Genomic DNA, 14,842 nt, shown 5'->3' with positions numbered 1-14,842 from the left:
GATTTTTCACCCAAAGAAAACTCAAGTCGCTGCATACCTCAGTGTTTTCATAATTAACGTATATTCGTATGACGTGTGACTGAAGTGCAGTTTACACTCTAAACAGTCAAGTGTTCACAGGCTGAGCATGGAGAGTGTTTGAAACTCAGAATTGTAGCACTAATGTTTGCTGGCCCTCCATGTCTTCTGCTGTTACATTCGGCCAAACACAGGGCAGTGTCCAGCTGCAGCCTTTTAGATGGATGGGTTAGCAGCAGTCAAGGAATTAACCTTACTACAGGAGGAATGTTTGTCTTTAGCATTACAACCCCTTTTTCTGAGGCCCGCACAAAACAATCCTACAGAATCGCTATGGGCAGGAACAGGATCAGGAAGGCTTTTTGCATAAATCATGTTTATGTTGTACAGAAGTTAGACCAAACATTTACTTTTAAAGAGACATTTTTGTACTATAGAACTCACCCAGGACATTAGAAAACATTGATGTGCATCTGTTCCAATTGGTGTTAAGAAGCAAAATATCCCACATGGCAAGTACATCCAAATAATTCATGGGCAAATCTTACCTCTTACGCCTCATGTCTAAACTTGTATTTGGACAAACCACGTATATTACGGGGGACTTATTTAAACTCATCTTAAAGGAAAGCAATAATAGAACTCAAGTGGGTTGGCTGGTTTTGGTTAAATCTGACTTAAATGGCCACCAGTCAGGGAACTTAGTTAAAGGAAAACCATCCTGCTTCAAGGGCTTATTCCTGCAAAGTGCTAAACACTCTGGTGTTGGTCTAGCAAAACGCTTATGCCATTCACTTCTAAGTGATTGCTTGTGAATAAGTGCCTTGCCCGCAGATCAAACCATATACCAATATCTCGTAAGTATGCCCATAAATACCACATAATAATCCAGTATTCAGAAACCTAGCGTTAACAGACCTCCTCGGGGTGGATTTTCAACCTTGTGTATTTTCTTGGAATTGTGGTTTAAATTCATATAAAAGGCTTTGACGTTAATCAAAAATAGTGCAGGCACTTCTGCTGAGTAAAGGGAAGTCCACCCCTTTGACTGCCCAACAGTTAGCCAGTGGCATTAACTGCCAGCGAGATGCATGCTATTTCATTGGTAGGCTGTGGGGAACAGCCTCCCTACCTAGTTCTCAATTCCATTTTCATTTTAAAGGGAAAGAAAGAAATGGCCATGTGTGTATTCTAAGGTGTGAGTGTGCTCAGGGAGCCATAGCTGTGCAAGCTGTAATGAGACTGTGGCTAAAAATAATGACCGCACGGTGGCACGGACTTCAGCACAGACTGTACAAACCTGCCTGGAACCCGTGGTGCCCACTGGTGTTGCTGGGCTGCACCAAAGATCCGTGTGGCTAGGTTGTGTTGGCTTCTTTTAGCTGTACCAGCTAGATTATAGTTACTGCTGGTGTGCTGACCTGAGCTGCATCCACACCTCCGACTGCAGTATCCACGTACCCAAGCCATGAAGTCAGTGAAACTACCGATTAGCTTCTCTAAGCACCATATTTTTGGTGTGAACACGTACAGTTGGTTTGAACTATTGAAGGAACATATACATTACTTTGCATGGTACAATGGGTCTTCCAAAACGTACTTAATATACAAAATACACATTGCTGGCGGTGGAAGCCATATACTCCATGGTACTAGTCCTTGTAAGGATGTTAAATTGCAGTTAATTGACTAGTCGAGTAGTCGACAGGCACTTCCGCATCCCGGGGTCAGCGGGCTCTTGTACATTTCAAAGGAGGAATGTGGAACTCCGTGTACAGCCCGGGCCAGCGGGAAGTTCCGCTGGCCCTGGCTGCAGGTGCATGCTTTGAAATGTACAAGAGTCCCCAGCTAACCCCAGGCTTGACGTGCTGCCCCTTTGAAATGCTGAGGCTCCTCTTTTGAAAGTGCAATCCGAAGAAGATATGCAAATTCCTGCAGAATTTGCATATCTTCTTTTGACTGTTCCCCGTAGTCTAGATGAACCCTATCTGAGAAGCAAATGCTTATTGGATAGTCGACTAATCCTTACCATCCTTAATGCCTTGTGTAATACTTGAGAGTACTCACCTTTCGGTGCTACAGAAAGTCTGTTACTGGGCATCTGCCTCTCTCTTTCCTGTCTTCTGAACTGTTCGGTGTGTGCCTTGCGTGTTGTTTTGTTTGGAATGGTTAAGCAGTGATATAGTATTTTTGTATTACAAATCTGCACTTTAGCGACAATTGGCTTGGAAAGGGCCTTTCCAGAGTTCAATGTAAAATGCTGTTTTACAAGAGGGGCAGTATTAAGTATTTTCGAGCAGCATGCCAACCTAAGGGACACTTTATTTTCCTTGTCTATTTTTGTATGAGATACTTTTTAAAATCCAGAATAGCCCAAAATATCTGTCTCCCTATATAAAAAATGTTCCTATGGGATGACAGAGCGACGTCATCACGTCTCTCTGCGTCCTACCTGCCTTCTCCCTTCCTCCCCCCTCCCCTTTCCCCAGTGCTGAGGAGCCAGCCCCGCCATGCCGCAGCCTCCCTCCTCCCCAGTGCTCAGCGGGGAGCCAGGGCTGCCCTCATCCCAGCAGCCAGAGGGAGAGAGCCGAGCTGGCAAGGCCTTGGCCCGGCCTCCCTGCCCCTTTGGTGGCTGGGGGGAAAGCGCAGGGGCTGGCGAGGCCTCGGCCCGTTCCCTGCCCTACCCCCAGAGAGGGGGTTGGCAGGCATAGCGAGCAGGGAGTGCAGCCCCCTAGTTTCTTGCAGAAACAGGTTTTTTTGAGGCAGAACTAGAAATGTTAACTGCAATGCAGCACTAGTTTACCAATGGGATTGATTTCCTTTTATTTCTGCTGTGCTGTTAATTGAGTACATGCATTAGATGTGGTCAGTTCTTTAGTGTAGTTCTCCTGATGAATGATCAGGACTCCAGTTTGATTGTTTGCTTGCCTCTCAGTAGAAGTAATTAGAAGCTGCAATGAGCAAACATGCTGTGTGTGGGTTCAGATTTTCAAAAGTGCTTGGCGCTAAACCCAAAAACTGAAAGGAAGTTCCCTTTTTAAAATGTGCTAGTGATTGTGCTTATTTTTAGAGCTGGGGCAATTTCTGAATGACTACATTTTATGATGTAAGCCCTGCCGCTATTTCTATTTTGTTCTGGTCAATGTCACTTCTGAGAGTGCCTGTTCAAATGAAGGGGCCTGGGTGAAAAGCCGTGGTCAGCAATGGGTCATTGTCTTAGTGTAGACTAGCGAGGTTCCCAGGTGTAAGGCACGTGCATGTTAAATGTTGCATTGAAAAATAAAACAAAATGCCAGTTTGCCTACTCAGATACTAACGCACCAGCACTTGCAAACTTGAATTTCCTCAGTAATATAGGAAGCCACTCTGCTCTTATACGCAGGGCCCTGCCAATTTCACAGTCATAGGATTTTAAACATCGTCAGTTTTATTATTTCAGCTATTTCACTCTGAAATGTCCTGTGGGCGTAACTGTAGGGGCCTGACCCAGAAAGGAGTTTGGGGAGGGGGGAGTGTCACAAGGTTATTATGAGGAGGGTTGTGGTACTGTCACCCTTACTGGCAGCTTCAGTGCTGGGCAGTTGGAGGTTGGCGGCTACTAGCTGGGAGCCTGGCTGACGGCAGAGCTGCCGCCCATGGATAGCCTGCTGTGGTATTGCCACCCTTGCTGCTACGGGCAGCGCTGCCTGCAGAGTGGGGCGCCCAGCCAAGAGCTGCATGCTGGCCTCTGTGCAGAAGTAAGGTGGCAATGCTGTGATCTTCCCCACTCCTCACAACCTGCAGCCCGCCCACTGCTCCTTTTTGGGTCAGGAGCCCAGTTTGAGCAACGCGGGTCGGGTCTCCTCTAGGAAACCTTTAGAGAATAGGTTAAAGCCACACAAGACCAGATTTCATGGGCTGTAACACATTTTTCATGGCTGTAAATTTGGTAGAGCCCTACTTGCTGCTAAGTGTTCTATTATGTACTAGCTAATAATCCTTATCTTATGTACTTGCTGGTTATGGACTTTTTCTTCACCCCTTATTTCTGCCATAGATCTGTTTGAGAGAACCTCTGACTATTTCCTTTTTAAAATAATGATTTTATTCTTTCTGTTTTAAACATGTTTTCTTTTACATTGCTTTAAAATGCTTGCATCTCTCTAACTTTGAACTTTCCTCTGTGTGGCTGCCTTTGAGGCACTGTTTTCAGGTATAGTTTGGCTTTGTTTAATTTGCTTTTACAAAATGTGCATGGAGCTAACCAGTCTGAGAGGTGATGTCACCAATCAATGTTATGCCGTACGTGAACAAACAATCTGTTATACAAACATGTAAGTGTTCTGCCGTAATCACTGGGACATTCATGAGATGATGCATGGTGTGAGTCGTCGTGAGAAATGTTTTAGAAACATTTTCCTAATTTATTTTTTCTTCTACCCAGGAGATGAAACTTACCAGGACATTTTTCGTGATTTTTCCCAAATGGCGTCCAATAATCCTGAGAAGCTAAACCGTTTTCAGCAATCAGATTCACAGAAGTCTTGAGTGTCTGAGAAGGAAAAGAACAAAACCTGGTGGTTCTCTAATGCTTATAGCGCAGCAGTCTTTCCTTTTGTTCTGCTCCTGTCACTGTGCTTGCGGTTAGCTCTTGGGCAGTCTGGGTTGAGTGGCCACTGCAGTGCAGCCTTAGGCTGGGCAGGAATGTGCCGCGTGTGCTTCAGAGTGAATCCCTCACCAGCGGGGTGCTGCCTCAAGCTGGGGGGGGGGGGGGGCGGTTCCCCTGGGGAAGCAGGATTTGGTTGCTGGCAGAGGCTGGGACGGTTGCAGAACTCATAACCTGTGTGTGCTGTGGGATGGCCCAGACCTTCTGCCTAGCTGTGATCTGCAGCCTCCGTCTCCTGACGGCAGACAAGGACCAGCCTGCCCTTCCCTCCAGCATCTTTGGATGGGGTCACCTGCCTGAACTCCCCTTTGGCAGACCTGCCCACGACATACACGCCCCATCACTGCTAACATTGTCGCAGGCTCTTTCCCAGCTGACTGTGCCCAAGCCGTGCCTGCTGCTAGCCCAGTGACCACTGCACCCTAGAGGCCCTACTGTCTGAAGAGCAGGCACTCCCCTGTTTACATTAGTACGTGCTGTGAACACATTCTCTGGGGAACCTTCCCTTCGGAGTAAATTTGATCTAATGCCATCAAGATTTGTGTTTAATGCATTACACTGGCTGGCCTCAGAATGCATCACAAATGCTGGAATTAGGGAGGAGAAGATAACTAAGTGAGCCAAGCAGGGCATCATTACAGGACAGGCATAGTATTCAAGGGTGCTTTGCTCCCCGGCCAGCTGTCAGTATGTATTGTTCCCAATAAAAACATTTAAAACACACACGTGATGCAGCCATCTGGCCAGAGCCTGCCACAGTATAGTCTGTGCACCTACGCTCACTAATGTAGGCCATGTCGTAGAAAACCCAGAAGTTTCACTGTTCCGCTGCTCTGCACTCTATTGGCAGCCACAAGAACTCTGCAGCGGGCTCCACACCGCAGTCTGTCTGTCTGCACGTGTACGTGATGTACAGGAAGGATGATCTGTGTGTTTACAGCTCGTAGCATATAGAGAGAGAATTCCCCAAAGCATCAGAGGCTTACTGATTCTCCATTAGCTGGCACTTTGAGCAGTGTAAGAAGGATTTCTAGGTAGTTCTTTCAAACTACTGCATGCGTCCTGTAATCTGCCTCTGCTGTTCCAAACAATGTGCTATAGTGCTGCTAATATTTACTTTAGCAAGAAGTGAGATTTTTAAAAATTGGCTTGTAACAGTGCAAATACAGAAAAGGTTTTCTAAATCTGTGTACATGTGTGATCAAATCAGGCTTTTCCTGGCACGTTGAATTTCAGACAGCTGTTTCAGAGATTTATTCTTGTGCAGTAAATATCTAATCAAAATAAAATACACGGAAGATCTTTGATACCAGAACAAGATCTTCATGCTGCAGAAAGTGTCCAGGAGATTCCTGTGGTAAATTGATACATTTTACAGTCTTATCATTGACTCATTTGTAGCCTACTTACTTTAAACCAAGTAAATTGGGGCCCTTTTTAACTGCATTTTTTTGGACAGAAATAAGTTTGAGTTTGCTGCTTACAAATGAGTCTCAAAAGCTTTGTTAACAGGAATGGCTTCCTGGAGAAGGCTTGCAGGCATCCCGATCTGTCATGCAGCAGCATTCTATTCTGTCTTGGACGTTAGTAGCGCGTAGAGAGGGGAAGCTTCCGTGTCTGTAGCTGGGACGCTGGGTAGGATGTGTCCAATACCGAGTACACATTTTAGATCACAGGTCTGACTAGAGCTGCCTTGTCCTCTTCCCTAACAAATGCTGCTGTGACTGGAGCCCGGCTCCCTTGTTCCGTGGCTGCATGGAGCCCCTGCAGCGTTACTCACCCGCGCTAGGCAGGGAATGGTGACCTTTATGCTGGTCTGTGGATTGTCTGCAAGAGCTCTGAGAGGCGCCCGAGAGATGGTGAAAACTGGGAAGCGTTTTGGCAGGTTGTTCCTTGGCCTTTGTGTTTGCCAGAAGAGCATTGTTGTGACCACTGGCCTGCTGACATGCTTTGAAAGTTTCTGGTGCCTAGCGAGATCAAGTGTCCAGTTAGCAGGACAGAGTACTGTTGACCCCTGGCTACAGAGATGGTGCTTGAGGGCAAATCTGTGCCTTGCAGGCTGCTTTTATGACCAATTGTATTAGGAAATTTCCACTCCGGCTTTGAGGTGAATCTGACTCTAACTTGAATTGTGTGCATGCAGTAAGATTGCATTGCGCTTTAGTATTGGCTGAACCACGTGCCAAGTCATGGGGAATTTTAGTTGCAGTTCATGCTTTCATATAGCTATGGAACACAAGTGACCTTAATCTGTGAAGAAGGCAGCACACATTTTCTTAGCACAGCTTTAAATTGATTTATCATTGTAAAATGGTGTGAAACCTAGTATTGGCTCCCCTACTGAAGGCTTTTGTTCTCTTTACTCTGGTCCAGGTAGGCCAGATGTGCAGAAAGATTTCTGGAATGAGTAACTATGAAAAAGCACATCATGCATTAGCACACTTTGTTTTGTTATGATTTGCTTAGGACACCTGCTGGTTCAAACGGGTGTCTGTGATGTTTCATTGCAGTCAATACTTACTTTGATGACTTCCTGTTTTCAGTTACTGTCGGTACAATGCGTATACATTCAGGTATTTCTGTACTCCGCTGAATTTTATGCCACTTGACATACTGCAATCATTCTCCTTTTCCAGGAGCTAGTGAATCCAGTAGAAATTTTGCTTTGCTTTCACTCCTGTTGCTGGTGGAACAGGCACTTCAGTTCATTGATACACGGAGAATTTAGTTTACTCGCCTGTACATACGGGACCTAATCTCAACCTCATAGAAATCCTAGGTGCTGGGCTTCAGTTTGTGCTCTTCATGATTTATACGTTCATGGTATGTTGGAAGATACTCTCTGTACCTATCACGGGTCGGAATTCATTGTCAGCCCTGTCTCCATGTAAACAAACCTCCTCTCAGTCCTGTTGGTTTGTCAGTAAATTCTCCATCTAAAGTGGAGTCTCTTGCTCTGAATCCTGACTGGTACCCTCAGCATATTGTCTGAATTATTAGAAATCCCTTTGATGTGTAGCAGTTATCTGTAAGCATTGGTGCATTACATGAGACCAAGAAGAAAGGTATTGTGCTATAATGTCTCAGTGTATAGACAGCTACTGGGAAGCACTGAAATCCTGTTTTTAACAAACGTGCATGTGAAGTATGCATTTTAATAATATCTCTGAATGGTGCCAAGAACCACAAAAGGACCATTTCATAAAATTAAAACATTCAAATACCTTGAATCCAAGGCATGAAAGTTGTAACAACATGAAACTGAGTAAGACACTGAAAGCGTTTTAAAAGCGAATTCTGAAAACATCCAGTGTTCATCCACCTACACACAGGCAAGGAATATTTCCTCTGTTAAATACAATGCTATGGTTGATATCCCTTTGCACAGAGTTCCGCCTGACACGCACAAATGTCTCGGTATAATATCTGTTTGTACAAATATACCCTTCTAAAACAGTCGCTCAACTATCTATGGATCTGGTGGGGGGAAGACATGAATGTACTTATTTGCATTCCCCCCCTTGCCCCGTTCTTTCTTTACTTGTCTATGTACTGTATTTCTTCTTCTCCACCCGTGGATGGAGATCGTAAGGGAGGAAAATTCCCACCTGATTTTTAACTGAAGATCTGACTTTTCCCCGTGTTATGATAGTAATTACTGAGGAGTCAACCTAGGTTTTCTCAGGCTGGAAGGTTAGTCTGTTTGGAGTGATAAATGACTTTCTGTACCTATCCCTGAGTAACTCTATTAGACAGTGTTTTGAACCATTCCAGTAAATGCTTATAGTCACTTGTGATTTTTTTTGTTTTCTAAATGCATAATTGTAAAGAATGTATAACCAGCCCGACTTCGCATTTAATAAGTCTACAGACTTTGTATCAAAAACTTGAATGTAGTTTTATTGTAGTTTCATTGTAAAGGGAGAGAAATGCATATCTTTCTAGTTACTCTATGTACATTGTGTAAGAATTGTAAATACTATACTTGAATAAAGACTTTGTATGCTGCAAACCCTGATGAAACGTCTATATCTGTCCAGGCTCTTCCATAGTCTCGGGACTACAAGCCAATACAGCTTGAAAGCAAGCAGCTGTCTATTCCCAGTTTGCCTGAGAGTCAAAGGTAAGTGGTGGCAGGTACTGTGGCAGAGGAAAGCTTCCACTTGCTGAGTGGGAGGGAACAGGAGCCTCTCCTGCGGAGTCTAGGAATTTTGCAGGTTTTTTCTTTTTTTTTTGCTTTGAAATGCGCCTGCACCCTGATCCTTTGGCTGGAGGAGTTGGAATTTGATGAGGGAACAGGTCTTGGTGTGAGAGATGGGCCTTTTGCCTTCCCCATGAAAGTCCACCCACATTTGGCCAAGTCATAAGGCTTGACAACAACCGAAACCTCTGAAGATTGTGCTGTGTGTGAGCGTGCTGGAGTATGTCAGTCTCCAGTGCTGACCATGGTGCCTGCCCCATGGCGAGTGTGTCACAATTAGGCTCTGGCCTGAGTGAGAGGGGCCAGCAGGACTCCTGTGTTCCGGCTTCGCTGAACCAGGCTGGGGTTGGGTACTGGGAGCCTTTCTTACGTCTGCTCCATGAGCCCCTGGTGGGGGTCTGTGCCGGGGGGAGGAGCAAGTGGTCTCTTGGGTGGGCTGGTAATCCCTGTAGGGGGATAAATGCCACGGGGGGAGTGAAGGGAAAGTGGACTGGGGGGGGGAGGCGAGAAACGCGCTGGGTGTAGGAAGGGGCCAGGGTGGGTCGGGCTGGGCCGCGCGTGGGGACAAGAGGCAGGTTTTCCTTTGTGACTCCCCAGCTGCTGCCCAGCAGGAAAACTCTTCGCGGGTCCCTGCTCGGCTCGGGGGCGCTGCACGAAGCGGGTCAGCCTGTTCCCAGCGCCCCGGCCCCGCTGAGCCGCGCGTGCGAAGGCTCGTAGGCAGGAGCCCGCCGGGTTATCGCAGCCGCTCGATGCTCGGGGGCAGGAAGCATCGGACCGGACAAAGGCAGCGCCCAGCACAGGGCCCCAAGCTCTAGCCTTGGCAGCGCCCTGCCCCTTGCACACGCGGGGCTCCCCTTGCACGCACGCGGGGCTCCCCTCCCCCGCCCCTTGCACACGCGGGGCTCCCCTCCCCCGCCCCTTGCACGCACGCGGGGCTCCCCTCCCCCGCCCCTTGCACACGCGGGGCTCCCCTCCCCCGCCCCTTGCACGCACGCGGGGCTCCCCTCCCCCGCCCCTTGCACACGCGGGGCTCCCCTCCCCCGCCCCTTGCACGCACGCGGGGCTCCCCTCCCCCGCCCCTTGCACGCACGCGGGGCTCCCCTCCCCCGCCCCTTGCACGCACGCGGGGCTCCCCTCCCCCGCCCCTTGCACGCACGCGGGGCTCCCCTCCCCCGCCCCTTGCACGCACGCGGGGGCCTCTCTCCCGCCCCTTGCACACGCGGGGCTCCCCTCCCCCGCCCCTTGCACGCACGCGGGGCTCCCCTTGCACGCACGCGAGGCTCCCCTTGCACGCACGCGAGGCTCCCCGCCCCCGCCCCTTGCACACACGCGGGGCTCCCCTCCCCCGCCCCTTGCACGCACGCGGGGGCCTCCCCCGCCCCTTGCACGCACGGACCAGGGCGCGGCGCTGAAGCTCCTCCCCCGGGCGGGGCGGGGCTCGCGGGGCTCGGGGCGCCATGGGCCGGTGGCTGCCGCTGGCGCTGGGCGCGCTCGCGCTGGGCGCGCTGCTCTACCTGGCACCGGGCCCGCGCCCCGCGCCGCGCGCCCGCCACCTGCTGCTCATGTTCACGCGCGCGGCGCAGAGCCCCGCGCTGCAGGCCCGCGCCCAGGCCGCGCTGCGCTCCCTGCTGCGCCGCGCGCAACTCCCGCCGCGCCGCGCGCTGCACCTGCACTTCGTCAGCGAGCCCGCCAGCCGCGAGCTCATGCGCGACCTGCTGCGCCCGCTGCTGCCCGGCCTGCCCTTCCCGTGCCAGGTACGGCCCGCGGGCCGGGGGCGGGGCCTGGGCGGGGGCGGGGCTTTCTCATTCTCCCCCAGTGCTGCTCTCCCCTCCGCAGCCCTGCGCTCACGCGGCGGGGAGTTCCACAAGTGGCGCGGGGCGGAGTTCTGCCCGTAGCTCCCTGGGGTGGCCTGCTGGGAAATTGTCCCCTGGCGTGTGACGCCCCCATGTCCACGCTCCGGAGCAGGACTCCCCACCGGCGTCCGCGAGGCCTGGCTGTGGGTGGCCCAGCCCCCGTCATGTGAACGTCCCGCACCTGGGCCTGGCTGCCCCAGCAGCGCCACACGCTCATCTCTTCTGAGGCCACCTGCTTCTCCCCCGGGGCCTTGCTGCCCGGTCTCCTTCGCTTGGCTGCATGTTGCTCTGGCTCTGGGCGGCGGGGCAAGGAAGAGGGAAGCCGATGGGACTGGGTGAAGCAAGATGCAATGGCGAACAGGGACGCGAGTCTCACCCGCAGGTTCTGTCGCTGCTGCTCTTGGCCCAGCGGATGGACAGCGCGTCCCTCCAGCCTCCAGTGGCGTCCGCAGCAGAGCTTGGCCCCCTGAAAAGCACCGTGAGGGAGCACGGCCATCTGTTGTGCCACGAGCTCCGAGCTGTGGCTCTTGGGCTCCAGCGCAGGCTGCTCTGTCCCCTCTCATCCCACTCCTCCGAGAGGGGGCAGGGCCTGACCGGCTTGTCCCGGGCTGTGTCCTGCGCGAGGGGAGCTGAGTTCCGCTGGCCTCTCTGTGGAGAGAAGGACCAAGAGCGGGGTGGGGGGGCTATTCTGGGTGTTCTCCCCGTCCTGAGGCCGATTTCCCTGCATCCAGGAGCCGGTAACGGGGGGCAGTGCTGTGCTGCAGCGTTGCCGTCAAGGCGGGGGTCCTGGCGCTCGTGTGGCCTTGGCAGCATGGCCAGTGTGCAGGTGCCGGTGCAGCTCTGTGCAAGGTGCGCATGTTGCAGCCTGAGCATGTGCCCTGTGCCGGGGTGACTCCTCCTCCTCGCTCTTCCCCTGCTGATGCATCCCAGGGTCATGCCGGCTGTGTGGCTCTCGCCCTGGGGCAGGGGCACTCCTGGGGCCGCTAATGCGGGGCAGCTATTGTAGGACAAAGGGTCAGCAGCTCCCTTGCTACAGACACACTCTGCCCTGACGTGGGGCATCCAGGGGCCCTGCAGATACACCTGCAGCCCTTTTCTTGCACCACACGTGGCTAGGGCGGGGGGAGGGCGAGGGATGAGGCTCAGCCCTGCCCCCTCGTAAGAACGGCCTGACTGGGTCAGATCAATGGTCCATCTGGCCCGTATCAGCCTGTCTGGCACCAGAGGGCCGACCGGATCGTGTGAATGCCGGGTCGGGCCGTGCACGGCCGGGGGGGTGGCTGGCCAAGGGCTTACGAACTGCCAAGGGGGACCCCAGGAAGCTGCTGTTGCCAAAGAGCCTTTCTCTCTGCCAGTGCCGTGTGCCGTGGGCAGTGTGTTCGGCCGGTGGGGAGCGCGCCTGTTCCTGGTGCGGCGGGAAGGGGCGGGGGCGGCGTCAGCTGAGCCTCTGGGCAGGGAAGCTTTGGGGTGAGCAGTTCATGGCGAGTGATCTGTGACCAGAGGGCGCGGCTACAGGGCTTGACCTGGTTTGTCGCTGCCCGCTCAGGACACAGGAAGAGGCCGATGTGGAGACAGCCGGCTGGACTCGGCTGAGCTCCCGGGGCTGCCGGCGATGGAAACCAGCCGGGGAGGGGACGTGCTCCCCGAGAGCGCCCAGTGCCCGTTCCAGCCACCTGCCGGGCATCTCAGTGGGGCAGGGTCCTGCTGAGGGGAATCTGAGCTGCTCTGGCCTGGAGCCCCGGGAGCTGCAGTCCCACCTGCGCTGGCCATGGCGGTGCCCTCGCTCCCCTGGTGTTTCCTTACTTCCCGGAGAAGCACCTTGGTAAATGGTGCCGGTGCTAGTGACTCTGGTTTCTTAGGCTTCGGCATTTGTCGGGCTTCCGCTTGTGGCCACGGGACTGGGGGGGGCGGCGCGCGCTGGGGAATGCTCGTTCCTGGCTAGATACGCCAGCCTGTGCCCCCAGCCCTGCACCGTCTGCCTCTCAGCTAAGCAGAGGGAGCCCTCGGGGTCGGCGCGGGACGTGTGCCCCCCGCCCGCTCACTCTGCCGGCTGAGCCCTCCTGCGTGGGGCCCCAGAACCGGGCCCAGGATTCACGCCAGCGCCAAACACTGAGGGCCAAGTGCTCCCGCTCCTGCATCCCAGGGCAGCCCCCGCGCTTGGCCAGGGCACGGCCCTGGGAGCTCACCCCCATCGTGCTGGGGTCAGCGCTGGCCAGGGTAGCGCCCCCCGCCCGTGCGCCTGGCCTGCATTCGCCGTTCCTCCACGTGCTCGCTTCCGCCGAGGGCTCAGAGCCATGGCCCCGCATTGCTGCCCCTCCCTGAGCCCGGCTTCGCGGCAGCCTTCTCAGGGACTTCTCCCAGGCCGCTGATAAATACGTTCTGTCGCGCGGGCAGGGCCCTGCTAGAGCTGCGTCCCTCCCTGGAGCTTTGCCAGGCCGCTGGCCTGGCGCTGGCGCTCCCGCCTGGGAGGCTGGCTCCGGCGTCACGTGGCCGTCCTTCGGGAGCCGAGGCGGAGCCGGGTGCCGGGTTAGTCAGGGCTGTACAGGGAAGGTAGCAGGCCGGGTTCGTTAGTGCACGGGGAGGCCCTGTGCCCAGCCCAGCAGGTCCCCGAGTGGGGCCTGGCGCCCGGCTGCGGGGAAGGTGCTGGCCCTGCAGGTGGCACTGGCGCACCGTGCGGCCGCGGGCGCGGCAGGACAGCCAGCCAGGAGCCAGAGGAGCGGCTGGGAGAAGGGCCCGTGGGAGCCGGCCCGGGAGCTGTTTGTGCACGTCTGCTGACAGCGCTGCAGCACCGGTTTCCTGCCTGCCGGGCTCCAACGCCCCCACGAGGACACTGCTGCTGGCTTCCCCCAGCTCAGCCCCGCCCCCCCGCAGTGCTGGCGCCCCGCTCTGGGGCCCCGCTGTGTGCACAGGCCTGCTCGGGTTCGGGCTCTGCCAGGGCCTGCGCCCAGCGCTGTCTGCGTCTCCGTCTGACTCCCTCGGCTGCAGCAAGCCGGGTGGCTCAGCTGCACGCCCGGCGCTGTCTGCGTCTCCGTCTGACTCCCTCGGCTGCAGCAAGCCGGGTGGCTCAGCTGCACGCCCGGCGCTGTCTGCGTCTCCGTCTGACTCCCTCGGCTGCAGCAAGCCGGGTGGCTCAGCTGCACGCCCGGCGCAGCCCGTGCCTGCTCCACGCCCTTGTCTGGGGTCCTGGCCAGGCGCGTGTGACTGCCCGGCCCTGGCGGATGCCTGCCTGGTGCTGCTGCTGCCCAGTGGCCAGGCTTCCGGTGCCAGCGCGGCCCTGGGGTGGCCTCTCCCGGGCTGTGCTCTGGGCAAGGCATCTAGCCAGGGGCACAGGCAGCCGTTTGCCGTGAGCAAGGGTTGTCCGGGGACGTGTCCTGAGCTGGCGCCGGTGGATGTTCCCGCACAGGTGGGAGCACAAGGGGCCCCAGCTTCGGGAACGCACCGTCCTGCCTCCCCGGCCCAGGGGGAGCGAGCGCCCCTGCCCAGGAGCGCCGGGTGGACACGGGTTCCAGTCTCGGGACTGTGCCGTTTCTCCAAACGCAGCCGCGTCCGGCGTTGGTGCTACGTGGAGCTGGGGGGCTCTTCTAAGCAGCCGACTGGATGTTGGAATCCCCGGCTGCGAGCATTGGCCTGACGGCAGCGCCCAGGAGAGGGGCCTTCCTGGGGCAGGCGCTTTCCCGCAGGGGCGAGGGCCAGAAAGGCCCTGGGGAGTCGGGCTGTGGCAGGCGAGTGGGGAGGGATTGTGTCCGTGTTTGGCTCCAGCCCCCTGGGAACGTTCCCGGAGGGTGAGCAGCCGCTGGGGACCCGGCGCGCGGCAGAGCTAGTCCTGACAGTGCTGGGCGTGGGCCGTGGTGCTGGGCAGAGCCGAGGCCGCCCTGTCTGCTCGTGCCCTGCCCCAGGGCGCGGCCCCTACCCCTCTATTTCCTGCCTGCAGTGAGGGGCAGTGGGGTAGTGAGGTGGGTCAGGGGTTAGTCCCCCTCCGCTCGCCTGCCACTGCTAGCTGGAGCCTCCTCCGTCTCCGCTGGCGTGCGGGGGCCCGGCCCCAAACTGGAGGGGGTAGGGGAAGACGTTCAAGCTCCCCTCACCCCAGGGTCGGGCTCAGCTGGGCGCCAGGTTTGGGGGGCACAA

General features: G+C 55.1%; 2 protein-coding genes across 8 annotated transcripts in view; both read left to right on the top strand.

Annotated features, from left to right (window-relative positions):
• ACAP2 (ArfGAP with coiled-coil, ankyrin repeat and PH domains 2) overlaps nt 1-8,675 on the top strand; it is a 109,893-nt gene extending 101,218 nt beyond the window's left edge. For all 7 annotated transcript variants that reach the window (XM_075938311.1, XM_075938313.1, XM_075938310.1 and 4 more), the window contains one exon: nt 4,442-8,675. In XM_075938311.1, the coding sequence (XP_075794426.1) occupies nt 4,442-4,545 (104 nt within the window). In that variant the 3' untranslated portion in view covers nt 4,546-8,675. The remainder of the gene's footprint in view (nt 1-4,441) is intronic.
• A 1,607-nt stretch (nt 8,676-10,282) lies between these two features.
• XXYLT1 (xyloside xylosyltransferase 1) overlaps nt 10,283-14,842 on the top strand; it is a 40,332-nt gene continuing 35,772 nt past the window's right edge. The window contains exon 1 of the mRNA XM_075938309.1: nt 10,283-10,618. Coding sequence (XP_075794424.1) covers nt 10,322-10,618 — 297 coding nt within the window. The 5' untranslated portion in view covers nt 10,283-10,321. The remainder of the gene's footprint in view (nt 10,619-14,842) is intronic.

Source organism: Pelodiscus sinensis, chromosome 10 (assembly GCF_049634645.1).
Source record: "Pelodiscus sinensis isolate JC-2024 chromosome 10, ASM4963464v1, whole genome shotgun sequence".
NCBI classification, from domain to species: domain Eukaryota; kingdom Metazoa; phylum Chordata; order Testudines; family Trionychidae; genus Pelodiscus; species Pelodiscus sinensis.
This window is presented reverse-complemented; position numbering and strand designations above follow the sequence as displayed.